This window comes from Doryrhamphus excisus, linkage group LG11, assembly GCF_037039965.1.
Source record: "Doryrhamphus excisus strain RoL-2023G ecotype Guam linkage group LG11, RoL_Dexc_Guam_v1.1, whole genome shotgun sequence".
Classification (NCBI taxonomy): domain Eukaryota; kingdom Metazoa; phylum Chordata; class Actinopteri; order Syngnathiformes; family Syngnathidae; genus Doryrhamphus; species Doryrhamphus excisus.
In genome coordinates this window covers 4,554,667-4,576,784 of record NC_136367.1, presented here as the reverse complement: position 1 = coordinate 4,576,784, position 22,118 = coordinate 4,554,667, and the positions used below count along the sequence as shown (strand labels likewise).

Genomic DNA, 22,118 nt, shown 5'->3' with positions numbered 1-22,118 from the left:
GGGGGTGCAAGGAAACAGGAAGTATGAAAAATACACTTGATAAAAGTATTATTCTAAAAAGTATTAGCGACTGACTTGGACTTGGCTTCCAGCAGCAAGGAGGGGTCGTCTGTAGCCAGGTACACACGCTTCTTGTCCACATGGACACGTCTGGCCAGATGTCGGAACTGCTCCTCCACGTGCAGCATGTACTCCTCGATGGGGTGGAAGGCTGCCTCCGTCCCCACTTTATCCGTCCTCCTCACATGGACACTGCACACAAAGACACAGCATTCATTAGCTACGTTACTTCCTTTACATATGTACCGATGTCGACAGGAGGTTCTAGGAGCCCTGACCTCAACCCCATCAAACACCTTTGAGATGAGCTAGAACAGAGACTTCATGGATGAATGAAGAGGAACGACCACAGAAACAAAAGACAAATGGAAGCTGTTCGAGCTGCAAAAAGAGGCACCAACACCATGTTTTCTTCCATTTTCACATCCTGTCGGAATCCCAACAGCGTTCCGTAATCCCCAATTGCTAAAATCGGACAAACAGCATCGCAATCCTCCTATACACCAGCAAATGAATAGCAGCGTTGAGATGAATTCAGACACAAGCTGTTTACAGACACACAGGCTTAGCCTATGGTTGAACTGGTACTTGTAGGACAGCCAGTGGACAGATAACCAGCATGATGTCATACTGTATTTACATATACAGTACATATACACTTACAAATATACAGTATATATACACTACCGCTCTAAAGTTTGGGATCACTTGGAAATGTTTTTGGCCAATCTGAGATATGGCGTTTTTCTGTCCTTGTTAGACCCAGTTTGTGCTGCTCTCTGAAGCGATTAGTTAACAGCATGGTAAGAGATTTTAGTTTTAGTTTAGATTTTTAGATGGTTTTTCTAATCATCTATTAGCCTTATAAAAATGATGAACTTGGATTAGCAGCCATACCAGGAGATTGATGCAGAGGACTGACAGTTGTTGATAGTGGTAATGGTAATGGTTTAATTTCACTTGAACATGCATCAGATTTTTAAACGATTAATTGATTTTCAACCATACCACCAAAAAAAAACAAACCAAAAAAACAATAGAATCCTGAAAAAAATTAAGATAATTTTTTTTGCATTTTCCAAAGAATTAGAGTAAAAATAAACCTCAATAAAAATAAGCCTCATTCTAACTCGACCAGGGGTGGGCAAACTACGGCTTGTTGTCCACATCTGGTAATGGTAATGGTTTAATTTCAGTTGAACATGCATCAGATTACAATTGAATGCATCACATAATCAGTTCACAGTTCCACATGTCCAAAAGGAGTAGGAAGAAGCAAAGCTTATTAAATCCTACCCCTCCATCTGGTACTTTTACAATCAGTAACTGTTATATTTGTTCACTTCCTGCTTTCCTAATCTATTTTTTTAATTGTATTTTTGTCATGTACCAAAGTACGAGGTGATATTACAATACAATGACATAATGGGTACCATAGTAACTGTCAATATAGTGATATATATAGCACATCATTACTCTATGCAAAAATGTAGATCGTTCTTTGAAAATCATCTGATTCATTTTAATTGTTTGTGAAATGGAAAAAAAAATGTTTTTCTTTGGAAAACAAAGAAATTTGCAAGTGATTCCAAACTTTTGAGCGGTAGTGTATATATATGAGGAAGAAAACACGGACACAGTTGCATGCCTCAAATTGATGGCTGCTGAAAGCCATTTGTTATTCCATGCACGACTATTACTACATTATGAAAGCAGCCAGACACATCTGTATTGTGACGTGTGGCCTCCAGAAAGAAATGAAAATTGCAAAATCTATACAGAATGTCGTTGCTGTCCAACAAAAAGCATGCATCTCCAATGTTGTGTTTTCGTCACAAAGAAAACACAAAGAAAACTTATTTTTGATGTTTTTATGAGCCTGCCTTTTTGCTGGACTAAAAAATAAAAAATAAATAGCTGAAATGACTGCATCGACCCGTACGTCTATGCGACTGCTTGTTTGCAAGCCATGTTTTGGGGGGAAAATATCCTGTAAGACAAACTCAAACACTAAAACAAGGGTCTCAAACTCGTGGCTCGCAGGCCAAATGCGGCCCGTGGGATGCTAGTTTGAGGCCCCCGACTTGATATGAAAGTTTAATGTTGATATGGATGCTGTATGGTGTCATGTACCCAGAAATGACAGTTTCATTAATGTTCATGTTAAAGGTTAAATAACTGTATTTAATAACTGTAATTATTACTATTAATTTGAATCTGAAAAAAAAATCATTTCTATACCGACCAACTATATGTGGATTAAGTTTTTCTTATTTGCTGTTTTATTATTATTTTATTTTCTTATTACTGATTTATTTATTTATTTTCTTTATTCTTGATTTATTTTTCATCTTATTTTGTGTATAAAAATTAAAATAATAATAATAAAAAATAAAAATATAAATAATAAAAAAAAAGATATTTGAGAACAGCGGAATGTTTTATCAGAGCTTTTCTTAAAAAAAAAAAAAAAAACACGGAACCAAAGCACTGAAAAAGTGTAGGGTATAGCAGAAGCAAAAGCATTGAAGACAATTTTTTAAATTAATTTTTTGCGGTTTTTAATAAATGCATTGCGTTGCGGTCCAGCCTCACCTACATCCTAGCTTCAGTGGCCCCCCAGGTAAATTAAGTTTGAGACCCCTGCACTAAATGACTCTTTTGAAATCACGTTTTGCTAAGCTCTGGTAGACTGCAAAAAAAAATATCATATTTCCTAGCTTTTTATTGGATGCCTGCATCATTGATTATTCACATTATACTGTATGATCATAATTATCAGATAATAACTGTCGTTTGCTAACTTGCTTAGTCTTTGAGACACTTTTTTTCAGTGAGTCTGTCCAGATCCGACCCGAACTAAATCCCTGGGTTGCACGTGACGTAACGTTTGGTAGCAGTCGGCACAGACTCAAGCATACGAGGATCAAACAAGCGTAATACCACAGCAAAAATGCCGCATACATTCATTCAGATAGGGATCAACTCTGTAATAGAAAAAGTTATTACACAGTTCCAAAGATAGTCCATCATAAAAGGAAAAAAAAATAAAAAGGTTCCCCACCATTTTCGTGAGTCGTTCAACTGTGACGTCTATCATTAAGGAAGAAGATTATATCCGTGACCGTGTAAAAGTGACAGTAATAACTAAGCAACATGGCGGTCTTATTAATGACATGGAAAGGTTGCTTGATCTTTGGCCGGCGGACCACAATGAACAGTGTGTTGCAGTCAGCCGACCTCAGCACTTTCTGCAGATTCCCTTGCCCCTTATGATGCTCCCCCCCTCCCAATAAACCACAGGGATAAAAGGAGCTTCTCTTTTTGTTACCATGTAATTTAATTCTTGTACAGTAATCACAGTTTTATGACTGTATTTGATGTCCTTCGTATGTTCTGCGAAGTGTGAGTGACCTGGGAGTTATATAAATGTGACATCCCACAGTGCCTCCCGGGATGAAATTGTGTTATTTTACTGGCTTGGTTTTATTTTGCAGGCCTGACTTTAACAGCTATAACGGATGTGTTACTTCAATGTGCCAGATTGTTGCCGAGTGGACGGAGCTGTCCCTCTTGGTACCGGATGATTTTTGGATGATTTTGTGTTATTGTGTTCTAGGGTTATATAGATGTTGGTATACAGCAAATATCAGTTCCTGACTAAAAAAGGGAGAAAAGACACAAGCATAACTTTCACTTTGACACTAATTTAGCCATATACTTTATTCATTCATTTTCTACCGCTTATCCTCACAAGGGTGCTGGAGCCTATCCCAGCTGTCTCCGGGCGGGGTACACCCTGGACTGGTGGCCCGCCAATCACAGGGCACATATAGACAAACAACCATTCACACTCACATTCATACCTATGGACAATTTGGAGTCGCCAATTAACCTAGCATGTTTTTGGAATGTGGGAGGAAACCGGAGTACCCGGAGAAAACTCCACACAGAGATGGCCGAGGGTGGGATTGAACTCGGGTCTCCTAGCTGTGAGGCTTGCGCGCTAACCACTCGACTGCCATGCAATTATGCAAATAATATTCGACTGAAAATTTTTTTTTTCATCAAGCTTTGAGATTTCGCACTTTATTATCAAGCCTTGAATGCACCATCATAGTATTGTATGTGACTGGCTAAAATGTTTAAACAACAATAGTTTGCAATTTTGATGAAATGTTTTATGACCATTGCCCCCTATGTTTTAGGGTATTGACTGTATTGTTCCAAAATTGATATCTTTTACATTTTTATTTTTATTCTAAATTATTTATACAAATTACTGTTTACGCTGTACATTGTTCATACTTGATGTCATCTATTTATTCTCCACATTATTATTTATTATTTGTTATGATACGGGAGCCAGGCAACAAAATTTTGTTAGCAATTTCACTGCTGTGTTATTGTGCAATGACAATAAAGAAAGTTTATCTATCTAAAAAAATTTGATGTAATTATCGTTGTAGTTGCACATCGAATCGTTTACCAGAAAGAGATCCCCCCCTATTTAGTATACATAAAAACTTCTATCTACGATTAAATGTGATTAATTCTGAGTTAACTATGGATGAAATGTGATTAATCACGATCAAATATTTTAATCGACAGCTCTAGTTGAAATTAATGATAAAATATCGTCTTGTTCTCCTGCACCCATTCTTGTGCTTTGTCTCGTCTCATGACTTGGTTGTTTCCTGAGTTTAAATAACACTTTGAAAGTGAAAGTGATAGTGAAAGTGAAAGTATTGGCGGAAGTCCTATTGCTCCCATTTCTTGCTTCCTCATGTGTCACAAAAAGCGTAAGAAAAAAAAACATTTTTCATTTCTGGGAGTTGGGAGTTAGGAATAGAATCGTAGTAGAAAAGTAAACAAGCGAGGTCATACATCAATCAGGATTTATGGGAAGAAGGAGCATTTCTTTAGGTGACAAATAAGAACATCAAGGCTGGAGTATGAGGCGAATTTTCTATTTTCACCCCCCCCCCATCTTGCTTTTCCTCATGTTTATGCCGTCCTTTGTCTTTTTTTCTGTCAAAAAAAGTGAGATGGGACATTGGGGTATTACGCACCAGAGCTCTCCCACAATCACGTCACACAATATTTCAATTCACACGCCTCTATTCATACGACGCTGGCAAGGACGGGCGATCCTCAGGGTGGGTGTACAAGCATATATACGTCATACGCACCCACGCCTGTGTTTGTGACATAAAAGCTATACACCTAATAAATCATTCATTTCCTTCCTGGCATCCTATCAGAGGGATTTGAACATCACTGCTCTACTTGTCCTTGCAGCGGTTGGGAGTCTTTAGACACAAACGGGATTATCTGACTCAACAGTTCAATGCTCAACAATCACTCGCTGTGCTGTGCAGAAGACGGCGAAAAGTAACAACTATGGCTATTGTGTCATCATACATGTGTATACCTATTGGGTGTTAAGTTGCTGTGTGATGAGTTTAGTGTTCTCCACCGTCTGTCAGACTGTTATATCGGGTAATGACTTCCTGCTATTTCCAATGTGTGTTTTTTCAGAGCTCATGATAAGCTCCTGTCAAATAAAGAGCAGGCCATAATATGCAATAGTATGAGTATAATAGTATAAGTATGAGTATCGCTTTATTCCTCCAAATTTATTGGGTGCAGATTCAAAAAACGGTGTGTCTAAAACAATATTAAATAAAATATAATTTAAAATATAATTAAAATGAAATGTAAATTTAATTTTTTTAAATAAATATAAATTTCCGGTCTAAAACATTATTAAATAAAATATAATTTAAAATATAATTAAATTAAATTATTATTTTTTTAAATAAATATAAATTTCCGATATTATCCATCATATGCAATAGTATGAGTATAATAGTACAAGTATGAGTATCAGTTTATTCCTCTAAATTTAGTGGGTGCAGATTCAAAAACTGGTGTGTCTAAAACATTATTAAATAAAATATAATTAAAATTAAATGTAAATTTGATTTTTTTAAATAAATATAAATTTCTGGTCTAAAACATTATTAAATAAAATATAATTAAAAATATAATTAAATTAAATTATTTATTTTTTTAAATAAATATAAATTTCCAATATTGTCTAGCATGAGTATAATAGTATAAGTATGAGTATCAGTTTATTCCTCAAAATTTAGTGGGTGCAGATTCAAAAACTGGTGTGTCTAAAACATTATTAAATAAAATATAATTAAAATTAAATGTAAATTAAATTTTTTTAAATAAATAAAAATTTACGGTCTAAAACATTATTAAATAAAATATAATTTAAAATATAATTCAATTAAATTATTTATTTTTTAAAAATAAATATAAATTTCCGATATTGTCTAGCATGAGTATAATAGTATAAGTATGAGTATCAGTTTATTCCTCTAAATTTAGTGGGTGCAGATTCAAAAACTGGTGTGTCTAAAACATTATTAAATAAAATATAATTAAAATTAAATGTAAATGTAATTTTTTAAAATAAATATAAATTTCCGGTCTAAAACATTATTAAATAAAATATAATTTAAAATATAATTAAATTAAATTATTTATTTTTTAAAAATAAATATACATTTCCGATATTGTCTAGCATGAGTATAATAGTATAAGTATGAGTATCAGTTTATTCCTCTAAATTTAGTGGGTGCAGATTCAAACACTGGTGTGTCTAAAACATTATTAAATAAAATATAAGTAAAATTAAATGTAAATTAAATTTTTTAAATAAATATAAATTTCCGGTCTAAAACATTATTAAATAAAATATAATTTAAAATATAATTAAATTAAATTATTTTTGTGTCGGATCGACTGGTAAATGATCACAGGAAATGAAGACTGTGTGAAAAAATAAAAAATAAAAGCATCGTGTTTGGCGGGGTCTCAACTTGCACTTTAACACATAGGTGTTATCCACACTTCACGTACCTTATCTGCCACCCCACCCCACTCCACCCCACACTCCCCTACCCCCCATTAACTTCACCTAGAATGCTGACAGAAGCTTACAGACACTTTACTGCAACATTAGTTCATTGAGTGGATGTGGGAGAGTGTGAAGGGGAATAAGTGATCAAACCTTTTCTCACTGATTGAGAGAGAACATACAGTGAAGAAAATAAGTATTTGAACACCCTGCTATTTTGCTATTTCTCCCACTTAGAAATCATGGAGGGGTCTGAAATTTTCATCGTAGGTGCATGTCCACTGTGAGAGAGATAAACTAAAAAGAAAAATCCAGAAATCACAATGCATGATTTTTTAACAATTTATTTGTGTGATACAGCTGCAAATAAGTATTTGAACACCTGTGTATCATCTAGAATTCTGACCCTGAAAGACCTGTTAGTCTGCCCATTAGAAGTCCACCTGCACTCCATGTATCATCCTGAATCAGATGCACCTGTTTGAGGTCGTTAGCTGCATAAAGACACCTGTCCACCCCATACAATCAGTAAGACTTTAACTTGTAACATGGCGAAGACCAAAGAGCTGTCCAAAGACACCAGAGACAAAATTGTACACCTCCACAAGGCTGGAAAGGGCTACGGAGCAATTACCAAGCAGCTTGGTGAAAAAAGGTCCACTGTTGGAGCTATCATTAGAAAATGGAAGAAGCTAAACATGACGGTCAATCTCAATCGGAGTGGAGCCCCATGCAAGATATCACCTCGTGGGGTCTCAATGATTCTAAGAAAGGTGAGGAATCAGCCCAGAACTACACGACAGGACTTGGTCAATGACCTGAAAAGAGCTGGGACCACCGTTTCCAAGGTTACTGTAGGTAATACACTAAGACGTCATGATGTGAAATCATGCATGGCACGAAAGGTTCCCCTGCTTAAACCAGCACATGTCAAGGCCCGTCTTAAGTTTGCATATGACCATTTGGATGATACAGAGGAGTCATGGGAGAAAGTTTTATGGTCAGATGAGACCAAAATAGAACTTTTTGGTCATAATTCCAATAAGCGTGTTTGGAGGAAGAAGAATGAAGAGTACAATCCGAAGAACACCATCCCTACTGTGAAGCATGGGGGTGGTAGCATCATGCTTTGGGGGTGTTTTTCTGCACATGGGACAGGACGAGTGCACTGCATTAAAGAGAGGATGACTGGGGCCGTGTATTGTGAGATTTTGGGGAACAACCTCCTTCCCTCTGTCAGAGCATTGAAGATGGGTCGTGGCTGGGTCTTCCAACACGACAACGACCCGAAGCACACAGCCAGGAAAACCAAGGAGTGGCTCCGTAAGAAGCATATCAAGGTTCTAGCATGGCCCAGCCAGTCTCCAGACCTGAACCCAATCGAAAATCTTTGGAGGGAGCTCAAACTCCGTGTTTCTCAGCGACAGCCCAGAAACCTGACTGATCTAGAGAAGATCTGTGTGGAGGAGTGGGCCAAGATCCCTCCTGCAGTGTGTGCAAACCTGGTGAAAAACTACAGGAAACGTTTGACCTCTGTAATAGCAAACAAAGGCTACTGTACCAAATATTAACATTCATTTTCTCAGGTGTTCAAATACTTATTAGCAGCTGTATCACACAAATAAATTGTTAAAAAATCATGCATTGTGATTTCTGGATTTTTCTTTTTAGTTTATCTCTCTCACAGTGGACATGCACCTACGATGAAAATTTCAGACCCCTCCATGATTTCTAAGTGGGAGAAATAGCAAAATAGCAGGGTGTTCAAATACTTATTTTCTTCACTGTATAGTGTGTGTGTGTGTGTGTGTGTGTGCACGGAGGAGGGGCGTGGGAGACACAAAGAATAGTAAAAGAGCTCGAGCATGGTGAATACAGATGTGCGCCTTGGAAACGCAAGGGAGAGGTGAAAGTATGAAAATCTGAGACGAGTCGGTGGGAAGAACAATTGAAATGTGAGCCGTGATCAGAAATGAGTCAGAAAGTAAAAAAAAAGAAAAAAAGAAAGCGGAGATAAAGGGGGAGGAGAGTCAAGGGGCGCTCAAAGAGACGGCGGCTGTTGTAGTTATGAAAGGCAGAAAAGACGGCAGACACAAAAGGAGTGGGAACGTAACAAGAGCGAGAGCAAAAGCGAAGTCGAGCAGGACGGCGGGAGCGAAGACGACGAGGAAGGATGGCTTGCAGCAAAAACACAAAAGAGTTGCGAGGGACCCCGGATAGCTCGCTAGGAATCTATGAACGCGGGTTTTCGAGGACATTACTAAAGTGGGCTGGCTTTACAAAGTCTTTGTGTTTTTTCTTTGAACTTCTTCCTTCTCCAGCAGTTGGAAAACTGGTGGAGGCTCATGGGACGTTATGGAAAAAAAAACTTAGGGCCATCTCAGCAAGTAGCTGAAAGTCACATCACATATGCGAATCTCTTATGAGTGCCTGCACATCATCATCGTTACGCTCATCACTTAGCAGAAGTGCAGTACATAGCGAATACGCCTGCAGGCAATATGCAAATATTGTCTTGTCATAAATATACCACCAATTTCTTAAAATACATCCGCAAAGAACCACTAGTGACGCCTGTATTAGTGATGACTTAATAAAGTCAGGGTGCATGCAGCTCAATTAGGTACTTTTTAGTGAAGGACAATGAGGAACTTTATAAAAAAAACAATAATTATATGATGGATAATTCCATTAGGGATATGGCTCTTTCTAGCAGGGAGTATTGGCAATAATCACTCAAATAAATAGGCTTATCCTCAATTTACTAACAGACTGGTGGAGACGCTCATAACGTTATAAGCTGTGCTGTTTCTTTGTAGTGATTCAAAATAAAATGCAAGCGCAATGTAATTAACATCCTGCAAAGTATGGGTTTATAGTATATAGTGAAAAGTGCAGTGATAATGGATGGAAATCCATCAAAACAAAACATTATGCTTTACTGCTTATCTTATTTGTATTGCTTTACTTGCCATTCTATTTCATTACTTTAAAATTTCAATCTTAATCTTAACATTTTTATTTCTTCCTTTTGCCTAACACTAACATTCTTTTCACACAACAAATATTCAATGGCAAAATGTAAGCAAACATAACATTGGCTTTGAATGACTTGAAAATTGTTACCAATGCTAACATGCTAACACCTAGCATAATAACTACATAGTGCCTTCCTCCAAAAATGCTAAAAATGTTGGCATAATTTTTTTTAGCCTGTTAACATCTTAAAGATGACATGCTAACACCAAGCATAGTGCCTTTTTAAGTTCATATTCATGCAACATGCTAATATTAACATGCTAACACCTAGCAAGTGTTTATATAGTAGGTGTCTACCCATGACAACGGCTAAAAATGCTACTATGCTATTATTAGCATGTGCTTAAGTTCACGTTCATGAAAATCGCGTCAAATGCTAACATGCTAATATCGACGTGTTAACACCTAGCAAGTGTTTATATAGGTGTCTATCCATGACTACAGCTAAAAATGCTACTATGCTACTATTAGCATGTGCTTAAGTTCACATTGATGAAAATTGCGTCAAATGCTAACATGCTAATATTGACGTGCTAACACCTAGCAAGTGTTTATATAGGTGTCTACCCATGACAACGGCTAAAAATGCTACTATGCTACTATTAGCATGTTAGCAACATTAGCATGCTAACATTTAACATGATTGTGGTAAATGTTCATATAAGTGTCTACCCATAAAAATAACAAAAAATGCTTCTATGCTAACATTAGCATGTTACCAATGCTATCATGCTAACACCTAGCATAATGACTATATAGTGTCTTCCTCCGAAAATGCTAAAAATGTTGGTATGATTTTTTTAACATACTAACATATTTAATATAGCGTGCTAACACCAAGCATGATAGCGCTGAGTGTCTTAAGTTCACATTCATGAAAATCGCATCAAATGCTAACATGCTAATATTGACGTGTTAACACCGAGCAAGTGTTTATATAGGTGTCTACCCATGACAACGGCTAAAAATGCTACTATGCTACTATTAGCATGTTAGCAACATTAGCATGCTAACATTTAGCATGATTGTGGTAAATGTTCATATAAGTGTCTACCCATATAAATAACAAAAAATGCTTCTATGCTAACATTAGCATGTTACCAATGCTAACACCTAGCATAATGACTATATAGTGTCTTCCTCTGAAAATGCTAAAAATGTTGGTATGATTTTTTTAACATACTAACATATTTAATATAGCGTGCTAACACCAAGCATGATAGCGCTGAGTGTCTTAAGTTCACATTCATGAAAATCGCATCAAATGCTAACATGCTAATATTGACGTGTTAACACCGAGCAAGTGTTTATATAGGTGTCTACCCATGACAATGGCTAAAAATGCTACTATGCTACAATTAGCATGTTAGTAACATTAGCATGCTAACACCTAGTATGATAGTGGTAGATGTTCATATAAGTGTCTACCCATGAAAATAACAAAAAATGCTACTATGCTAACATTAGCATGTTGCCAATGCTACTCCGAAAATGCTAAAAATGTTGGTATTATTTTGCTAATGCTTATATTGACGTGTTAACACCAAGCAAATGTTTATACAGGTGTCAACACATGACTACGGCTAAAAATGCTACTATGCTACTATTAGCATATTAGCAACATTAGCGTGCTAACACCTAGTATGATAGCGGTAGGTGTTCATATAAGTGTCTACCCATGAAAATAACAAAAAATGCTAGTATGCTAACATTAGCATGCGAACACCTAGCACCCTGGATCCAGATGATCTGGTTCACCCCCAAAATTCCATCAGTTCTTCCATATCCCAACTACACCAGGTGAGTGGTCTTACCCGATGATGGGGTGTTTAAAGCCCAGCTTGGCGGTGGCTTGCTGGATCTCCTTCTCCAGCCAAGCTTGGGGTCGCACCAGATACTTGACAAACTGGGACACCCACCACACGGATGGGTCACCGTGAAGGCGATGCAGACGCGGGGCTAGGTCCTCTGGGATGGCCAATGGCAGGTAGGGGGGGCGAGGGTGAAGGCTGTCCACTATAGGCAACTCAACAACCTGGACGTCCTTATCATGGGCTTCCCCTGGGAAGACAAGACCCACAAGAATGTCAAAATTCAAGCATTTTTATTGTTAAATAATCATGCAAGGTGGTTGGTTATGAGAGATTGCATAAATTATGCGACACGCACGATGGAGCGTAACTATGAGCTTCGACTTTGTGAATTCCTTTTTATTAATTTCCATTATGCAAGGTGGCGGTTATCATTAATAACTGGTGGAGGGAGCAGGTTGCATTAATTACATGACATGCTCAAGCGAGCGTAATCATGAGGTTTGACTGTATCGGTTATTCCCATTAAGCAAGGTGATGCTTATCGCACATCTCAGGTGCAACCAGCAAAAACCAGACTTAGGTGTCAAGTCCTCCCGTACGTGCTTAGGTATATTTTCCTCAGAGAACTGAGCTGGAAAAAGCAAAGCAATGCAAGTGAAAAAAAATGAGCAATTTAGGGCAAGTCACTTTTGAACAAAAGCACACATAATTACATGTGCAAAGTGCATGTCCGAGCACATTATTAAATAACTGATGAGTAAAGTAGCATTAAATAATTACATAATTGCACAAACAAAGCATTGCAAAACCTGAAAACTAATCATTACGTAGCACACACACAAATGGACATGGTGGCTGTTGGGTATATTTGGGGTTGGCGGTGGTGTGGAAGTGGTGCCTCCAGGCTGAGTCTAGCTTGGCAGAAGCCCGGGGCAAAAGTCTTGAGGAGGGCTGATTAAAAAAGGTCAACTCTCTGGACAGCAGGAAAACCTCGGCGTGCTGCCAGGACTACTACCCTTACTTCATACACGTCAAGGCCAACTGTCAGTGTGCACAAGGAAAAAGCAGGTGGGGGTGTAATATCAAACTGGGACGCAATGAACACCAACCACCACCATGGCCATGACATACTGTATCAAACTTTTATCAACACTGTAGGAGACAAAAACACAGAAAAAGCAAAAAAACAACAACATATGTTTAGCAGTAGAAATCAACTTTCTTCCATCGATTCTTTTGTGTGTGTGTGTATCCTGGGAACTCAAGCAAGCATGATGCATTCAGGGACACCCCGGACATCACAAAATACATGAAGTGGATACTCTTTTCACTCACTTTGTAACTTTCGGATGTACAATTTGCTACATGAGGCTGCACTGTGGGCGAGTGGTTAGTGCGCAGGCCTCACAGCTAGGAGACCCGAGTTCAATTCCACTTTCGGCCATCTCTGTGTGGAGTTTGCATGTTCTCCCCGTGCATGCTTGAGTTTTCTCCCGGTACTCCGGTTTCCTCCAAAAACATGCTAGGTTAATTAGCGACTCCAAATTGTCCATAGGTATGAATGTGAGTGTGAATGGTTGTTTGTCTATATGTGCCCTGTGATTGGCTGCCGACTAATCCAGGGTGTACCCCACCTCTCGCCTGAAGACAGCTGGGATAGGCTCCAGCACCCCCCCACGCGACCCTCGTGAGGATAAGCGGTTGAAAATGAATGAATGATTAGGGTTGGCTGCACGGTGATCGAGTGGTTAGCACACAGGCCTCACAGCTAGGAGACCCGTGTTTTATCCCACCCTGGACCATCTCATTGTGGAGTTTGCATGTTCTCCCCGTGCATGCGTGGGTTTTCTCCAGATACTCCGGTTTCCTCCAAAAACATGCTAGGTTAATTAGCGACTCCAAATTGTCCATAGGTATGAATGTGAGTGTGAATGGTTGTTTGTCTATATGTGCCCTGTGATTGGCTGGCAACCAGTCCAGGGTGCACCCCAGCTGGGATAGGCTCCAGCACCCCCCGCGACCCCCGTGAGGATAAGCGGTGAGAAACGAAAGAATGAATGAATTTGCTACATTTAAGTATGCTGCAAAATACACTGAAAATAAGTACATTTACCTTAAATTATGTGATGTCTTTGAATGCAACCCCTCCTTGAGAAGAATGATAGATGCTTAAATGTCTGTAAGACCAGTCTAGGTGTCTAAATGCCACGACTACATTGACAACACTGATCCCTTCTGCTACATCTTCTTATTCTCTACCATACAGGTGCATACAAGGTATATTAAGAAGCTTAGTCCCGATATTAGCACAATGTCATTTACTGTACAAAGTTGGAATGACAAGCTACATTCACAGACAGTCCCGTTATAATGTGTTTATGAGCCAGGGTGGCCATAAATAAATGAATGTTTGGGGAAACGCTGCATATACTGTTAAGATACAGCTAAGATAATCTCATTTTACCAGAGGGGATGTGCCGATACATACGTATAACCGAGACCAAGACGAGTCCTAAAACCGCTATAAACAAATAAATTGCACAATGAGTCAATAAAAAAACAAAACAAAACGCATTTAACATAAAAAATATTTTAGGAACAAGGCAGGAATAATTTGCGTGTCGGTATGCTGAATCATGATGAGACTACAAACTGAAAGAAGCATGAATACAAATATTTCAAAAAAAAAAAAAAAAAAAAATGCCAGACCCGACTACTATAACAAGCATGATGTAGATATGGGCGAATGAACAAAGCTTCAAGAGCTGGAACAAATACGTCGCTTTCACCTAGAAGGCTTCATACATATTTCAGGAGATGAATCCAAAGAGACATCATTGAGCGACAAATGCGATGTTTCTGCAGTCATTTTTGCAAATTAACTGAGTCATCCCCTCCGAAGAGAGCCTCACCGAGTCTGATAGTTGGCTTTGTCCTTTTTTCTTTTGTAATAAAAAAGGTGCAGTTCACCAAAAATAGAAACGACCCCCAAAAAATAGCTCATGCATTTCACAACCCCCCCTCCACATCTTTAAATGTTTCACAGGGTGCTAGATCATTAGCTTATAAATCTGAATGAGGATGTGAATTATCAGGATTAGGCATAGCATAATAATGGAAGAACTGAATTTTCTCAATAGTGTGGAATTGAACCTCAATTAACTACAATGAGAAGCAAAGGAGGTTAAAATGACTGTACTGCTTTGCTGCAACCAGCAGAGGCACCACTGAGTCATTCCCAGAGATTGTGCTATTGAAAGAAGCAGCAATAGGGAATTGGTCTATAACAGGGGTCTCAAACATGCGGCCCACTAGTTTGAGGCCCCCCGCCTTGATATGAAAGTTTAATGTTAGTGCGGCCCGCGCAAGTTTGATATGGATGCTGTATGGTATCATGTACCCAGAAAAAAATATTACTTTTGATTAATTTTCATGTTAAAGGTTAAATAACTGTTAATAGTTATCCTCCCTATCCGTGTGGAAGTGGTAAGTTTTTGGCTATTTAAGTTTAAAGGAAATAACTTGAAGGCTACCGTTTAGGTCGCTAGCTCTCTAGTTTGCGAGTTAGCATGTGTCTCAAGACCCTGCAGTTGCGCAATATGTTGTAAATAAAGAGTATAAATGTGACTATAGTCGTGTTTTGTCATGTCTACAGGGCTCTAATAATGCTTTGTTCATTTTAATCTGAAAAAAATAATTTGTCTACCCACCAACTATATGTGGTTTCTTAAGTTTTTATTATTTGCCCTTTTATTATTATTATTATATTTATTTATTACTGATTGATTGATTTTCTTTATTCTTGATTTGTTTATTTATTTTTCATCTTATTTTGTGCAGAAAAACAAAAATTAAGATATATGGGTTTCCTCCCACTTTCCAAAAACATGCTAGGTTAATTGGCTAACTCCAAATTGTCCATAGGTATGAATGTGAGTGTGAATGGTTGTTTGTCTATATGTGCCCTGTGATTGGCTGACGTACCCTGCCTCTTGCTCAAAGACAGCTGGGATAGGCTCCAGCACCCCCCAAGGCCCTCGTGAGGATAAGCGGTGTCACTGAAGACAGCGCCACTGAGGAAAAGACAGGAAGCAGAACTGGAGGTAGCAGAGATGAGGATGCCGAGATCCTCATTTGGAGTGACCAGGATGGATAGGATCAAGAAGAAGTACATCAGAGGGACATTTCATGTTAGAGGCCTTGGAGATAAAGTCTGAGAGGCCAGACTGAGATGGTTGGGAGGAAAGATAGTGAATATATTGGTAGAAGGATGCCCTGTGATTGGCTGGCCACCAGTCCAGGGTGTACCCCGCCTTTTGACCAAAGACAGCTGGGATAGGCTCCAGCAACCCCCGCGATTCCTCATATCAACTTGAGAACGACTTACCGTGCAACCCTAGTTTCCATAATTCAACCCTTTCAAGTAATCTATGTGGTATTTGAAAGTAATTACATTTATGTTTTGTAAGTTTTCTGGAGGATGTGCTCCTCCGTAGACATGATTGCCACCCTCCAGGCAGGAGAATTGTGTATTTCTCCTTTAATCCTTTCTTCTTATGCTTTGTTTTGATAGATTTCCCACATGCAGGAAGAAACAAGCAGGTCGCATAATGACTTTTTTTCCACTATCTTTGATTCCAACCCCCCCCACCCCAAAGCTATATGTTTTCCTGACAAAAATACCCAGTCACGGATGCATCCACAATTCCCTTTGCCGATAAATGTCTCACATCCTGAGGGAAACTCTTAACAGGAAGTGGGCTAACAATATAAAGCTATTTAAGGAAGGTGGGGCGTGAATACATTTAAAGCGTTTCTTTCCCTATAAAACACCGACGAAATCGCTTTTTCCGACGTTGACAATACAATTGCTCATACAAGACATGAAGAATAAGAATCCGCATTTTCGACATATTCTCTACATATTTCAAGCCCTAAGCATCGTTTTGTGGTTTTTGTGTCGGAACGATCACACTTCCATACTCTTAATGAAAGAGACACGCCTACAGGGAATACTCAGCGACAAACAGGCTTACATTAGCAAGGCCGACGTGAAGCTGGATCCATCGTGGAGGCCGACAAAAACGTGCACCGAATGGGCTTTTAACCGGGAGTATATGGATCCATAGGAGACAGTACGGACAGATACCGGAGAATGAGAGAAGAGATAGTAGTAAAGGACGTATGAAAGGCAGGAGAATAAGAGAAGGCAAGGCACCGCCAAAGCAGGAGATAAGAAGGAAGAGCCCAGGAGAGCACGAGTCAAATGAGGCACTGGGAGAAAAAAATAAAGAGCTGAAAAGGAATGCGGCCACGAGAACAAGGAAGCAACCAGAGAGGAAAAAGTCATAGCGAGCGAAACGGAAAGGCAGCCACCGTCTGATAGTAAAGCCTCCAATTCACTTATCGTCTTTTGCAAACGATTCGAATTTGTCAGCTTAGCGGAGGCTTTTTTTTTTCTTTCTTTGACTGTAAGGCTATCTATTAATCATAGCATCTTTGATGCATGGCTCAGGACGCATAAATGATTCTGCCGCATTTGCAATGGTAACCTAACATGTCAAAATATTGATCTTTTGTCTGAGGTATTTTTATTCCAGCGGGCAAATGATGGAGCGCAAACGGTGTTAACAAAAGACTTATATGTGAAAAAATAACTGTCACTCAAATCAGGGACGCTATAAGTCTTGATCCACTTTAAGTTGACCGATGGTTTTTCGGTGTAAACCCAAGCTGGTGTCAATCCTTCACAAATATGCAACTACTTGCACTTTTATTTATTTATTTTTATATATTTTTTTTTACCAGTACTGTCTTTTTATGTTCTGTATACCCACAGGGGGTCTCAAAAAAGAAGACCTCCTGAGAATCTCAACATTTGCCTGCTATTCCCCATTCAGGTCAAATCTGTGAAAACAGATATGTTATGCAACGGATATAGAAAGTGAAAATAGAATGTAAAAAAAAAAACATATGGCAGTGGTTATTTTCTGTCATATCCCGCCACCCCCTCCTCCCCACCTCCAGGGAACAGAATTTATTTCAGACACAACCCCCCCACGATTTGAAACACTATTGATCATCTGAAATATATACAAACCATCTTTGAATGATACATTGCTTTTTAAAAAGGCGAAGAAATGCCACATTTGACGGCATTATGCTTAAACGCTGTTGAAAGAGGAGCTCGGGATATTCACGGAAAAGTTTTTTTTATTTTTTAAACGATTAATTGATTTTAAACCATACCACCAAAAAACCCCCCAAAAAACAATAGAATCCTGAAAAAAATTATGATATATTTTTTTGCATTTTCCAAAGAATTAGAGTAAAAATAAACCTCAATAAAAATAAGCCTCATTCTAACTCGACCAGGGGTGAGCAAACTACGGCTTGGGGTCCACATCTGGTAATGGTAATGGTTTTATTTAATTTGAACATGCATCGGATTACAATTGAATGCATCACATAATCAGTTCCCAGTTCCACATGTCCAAAAGGAGTAGGAAGAAGCAAAGCTTATTAAATTCTACCCCTCCATCTGGTACTGTTACAATCAGTAACTGTTACATTTGTTCACTTCCTGCTTTCCTAATATAGTTTAAGTTTTTATTTTTCAATTGAATGCATCACATAATCAGTTCCCAGTTCCACATGTCCAAAAGGAGTAGGAAGAAGCAAAGCTTATTAAATCCTACCCCTCCATCTGGTACTTTTACAATCAGTAACTGTTACATTTGTTCACTTCCTGCTTTCCTAATATAGTTTAAGTTTTTATTTTTCAATTGAATGCATCCCATAATCAGTTCCCAGTTCCACATGTCCAAAAGGAGTAGGAAGAAGCAAAGTTTATTAAATCCTACCCCTCCATCTGTTACTTTTACAATCAGTAACTGTTACATTTGTTCACTTCCTGCTTTCCTAATATAGTTTAAGTTTTTTTTATTTTATTTTGTCATGTACATCTGGCTACTTCCAAAGTATTGAATTCAAACCTTTAACATGCAAGCTAGCAATATGACTTAGCTATGACGTAGCTTTCAACTACCTCACCCATAGAGCCAAACAAACACAAGTCACACACCCCACTGCAGTCTGGGAAGGGGAAAAAAAGTAGGGATGTTCACGTACTCATTAAACTCAAGGCTTTATCGTTCATAGCTCATACTGTACATCACATATCCTGACTGGTAGAGCCAGAAATGTTTCATTGGGGCGGCCAAGGTGAGACCATTACTCACACAAGGATGGCAATACCTTGATACCTGAAATGATGTCTAGATGGCCAATGGGGGTGACCGGAGAGGGAGCCACCACGTAATGTCGCTTCTTTGTATTTATTATGTCTTATTCCGAAAAAAAAACTCAGAAAATTCAATTTCGTTATTTGGAGATTGGATGACACTTTTAATTTTAAAATAAGACAAACAATTCAAGGTGGACTTATACAGAATTATACGCACTATGTTTGTCTTTGAATGCACCATAATATGTGTTGTGAGAGAGATTTGTCAATAAAACCTGGCAGCGAAGTGTAGAAATCCTCCCCCTGAGGACTCTAAGTGGGTTTCGAACAGAGGATAAAGGAATCTTAAAGAACCAAATCATAGAACCAGATTGTTTATTCCTGACAACTGCTTATCTGCAGTCCCTGTATGCCTACAAGTAAGCAGGACTTATTACAGCGCAGCTGCAAAAAAGCAAGTGAACACAAGTTAATATATTATCGGGAAGTTGTTTGTTGGGAATTACAAGCAGTGCGGACTTTGTAGACTCGGCTTGGAGAAACGCCTTTTCGACCACCAAGCTAAATGCTACACCATGCCTCCGATTCCTTCGGTTCATCCATCAGCTGACATTCATTCATGGTAGTAAATACCTACACATCGTAAACTGGATTATGTTATGAGTGAACAATGGCAATTGAAGAGAGAAGGGGAGGGTCAATGTGGGATTTGGACATTTTTAAGGGCATATCGTGATCCTGGAAAATAATCTATAAAAAGCTGGGATCTAGTGTACTGTATGTGAACTTTATAAAATATTATACTGTATTGCCTTTCAGACAAAATCCTACCTAAGGCTTGTGAGAGACCAGCCTAAATTTGGAGCAGCCGGACCGGACGGAGCATGAGGGGATAGAAAATATTTACGAGAGTTCAGTTTGGCATAAAAATGAAATGTGGATAATTTAAAAACACTAACCTCACCGGCACTTAATGACGGTTCCACATAAAGGCTTCACAATAGAAACGTTTCTAGGCTCAGATTATTTCTATTTCCACTACTTTCTTTGGGAAAGGTGGCTTCATAATCCAAACTAGTTGGAGGGCGACTGGCATCCACTGTATTTTTCTCTTCTTCCATCACCACATTCACATTGCCTCATACCACTTCCTCACTTTCCCTCACTCAAAATAATCTGTAAAAAAGTCGGGATCTAGTGTACTGTATGTAAACTTTCTAAAATATTACAGTGTATTGCCTTTTGGATAAAATCCTACCTAATGCTTGTGAGAGACCAGCCTAAATCTCCTGCCATCCAAAATGATCCCCACTCACCTTGCTATCTATCGGTGGACTTTAAACCGGCCAAGACACCCAGCAGGCCTAGCCTCAGGGAGGTTAAGCCCCCTTTCAAGGCACCTGATAACAAGTTATTATAACTGCCTATGAGAGGCCTCGGATGCGCGTCATAATGTTGCATTTGGGTGCTGCGGTTGGCTGTGAATGCATTTCTTCAAAAGTAATTCATTGTCAAGGCCACACTTGTACAAGCTCCGAGTCTGACCATTTGCTTTTAACCCACCACAGTAGAGATCACAGTGAGCATTAGTGATACACTGGAGCCGTGGGCAGCTTTGCAGTACAGACGAGGGAGGGAGGAGAGGGGGGGCCTCAAGGGCATCTTAACCATGAATGCTGAGGCAGTATAGTGTAAGGGAAACCCTTTCTATTGATCTATTTGATTTACATGTCATACATTTAAGCATTAAACGTCGAAGAAGGATAAACCTTCAATTCAGGTTGAATAACTTGGCTATATCTATCTGACGAAGTCCGTCAATCCTTGATGAGAAGTGATTCACATGGTGATGGACAAAATGTTTTCCTGTGGGTGGAAGAAAGGTTCTTTTACTGGACACAAAAGAGGCAGGATTTCTTGGCAATGAAAGCTTTCAACAGCAACCTGCTGCGATTACATTAGCTGCCAAAGTGCTTTTACAGGAATTGCATCGCCCTGCTTCGCCAGAGACTTCGCACGCAGTTTTTTTAGCTGTACGCAGCACAAAAATAAGACTTAATTTAAGCACAGGGGACGCTTTAAGTTGTCAGTCCTTAAAGTAGTACTTCACTAAATTTCACTAAATATGACTGAAAAAAGCCAGTTTGGGTAGTGACAGTACTCTGATTGGTTCTCCATTTCACAACACTTTAAAGTGTCAAAGTATGACTGTAGTTGTGGACTCCTATAGAGCAGCTACACACAATAACCCCCAGATCTTCCAGATCCTGCACCTCTTCCTGCAGCATTTCATTGACTCCACCCACAGCCCGCCTCTAGACACACCCACTCCACTGTTATTGGTCACACTCCCATGCGCTCTGCAGTCCATATAAGGAAGTCCAGCTCACACTGATGTCACAAAAGTTGGTGTTAGAAAAAAAAATCTCTGAAACGAGGCGTTCAAAGACATCCCAAACTTCTTTCAGGGTACTTTGGGTATTCTGGTAACCATTACCATTACCAGAATACCCAAAGTACCCCACCCTAACTACATCAGAAAGGTGGGAAAATCATAATAGGTCCCCTTTAACACATTCAATCCCAGTCATTTTGACAAAATTTTGACTGATCTTTCAAAGCACACAGATTATTGTGATCTATGGCTATATCAACACGGAACATACCAAAAGGCTTCAATCTTTCATCAGACAAAAAAAAAATAAATTTTCAGTTTCAGGAAAATATCTGCTCCCAACTAAAAAAAGGGAGAAATATATATATATATATATATATATATATATATATATATATATATATATAATATTCCAAAAACATGCTAGGTTAATTGGCGACTCCAAATTGTCCATAGGTATGAATGTGAGTGTGAATGGTTGTTTGTCTATATGTGCCCTGTGATTGGCTGGCCACCAGTCCAGGGTGTACCCCACCTCTGGCCCGAAGACCGCTGGGATAGGCTCCAGCATCCCCACCACCCATCCCGCGACCCTTGTGAGTATAAGCGTTAGAAAATGAATGAATG

At 38.7% G+C, this 22,118-nt stretch overlaps 1 protein-coding gene across 1 annotated transcript in view; it reads right to left on the bottom strand.

The window, feature by feature from the left end:
- Positions 1-22,118, bottom strand: part of fut8b (fucosyltransferase 8b (alpha (1,6) fucosyltransferase)) — a 132,235-nt gene that overhangs the window by 4,573 nt on the left and 105,544 nt on the right. Inside the window, exons 7-8 of the mRNA XM_078794538.1 lie at positions 11,851-12,097; positions 76-252 (exon numbers count right to left, since the gene is read on the bottom strand). Of these exons, the coding sequence (XP_078650664.1) occupies positions 76-252; positions 11,851-12,097 (424 nt within the window). The remainder of the gene's footprint in view (positions 1-75; positions 253-11,850; positions 12,098-22,118) is intronic.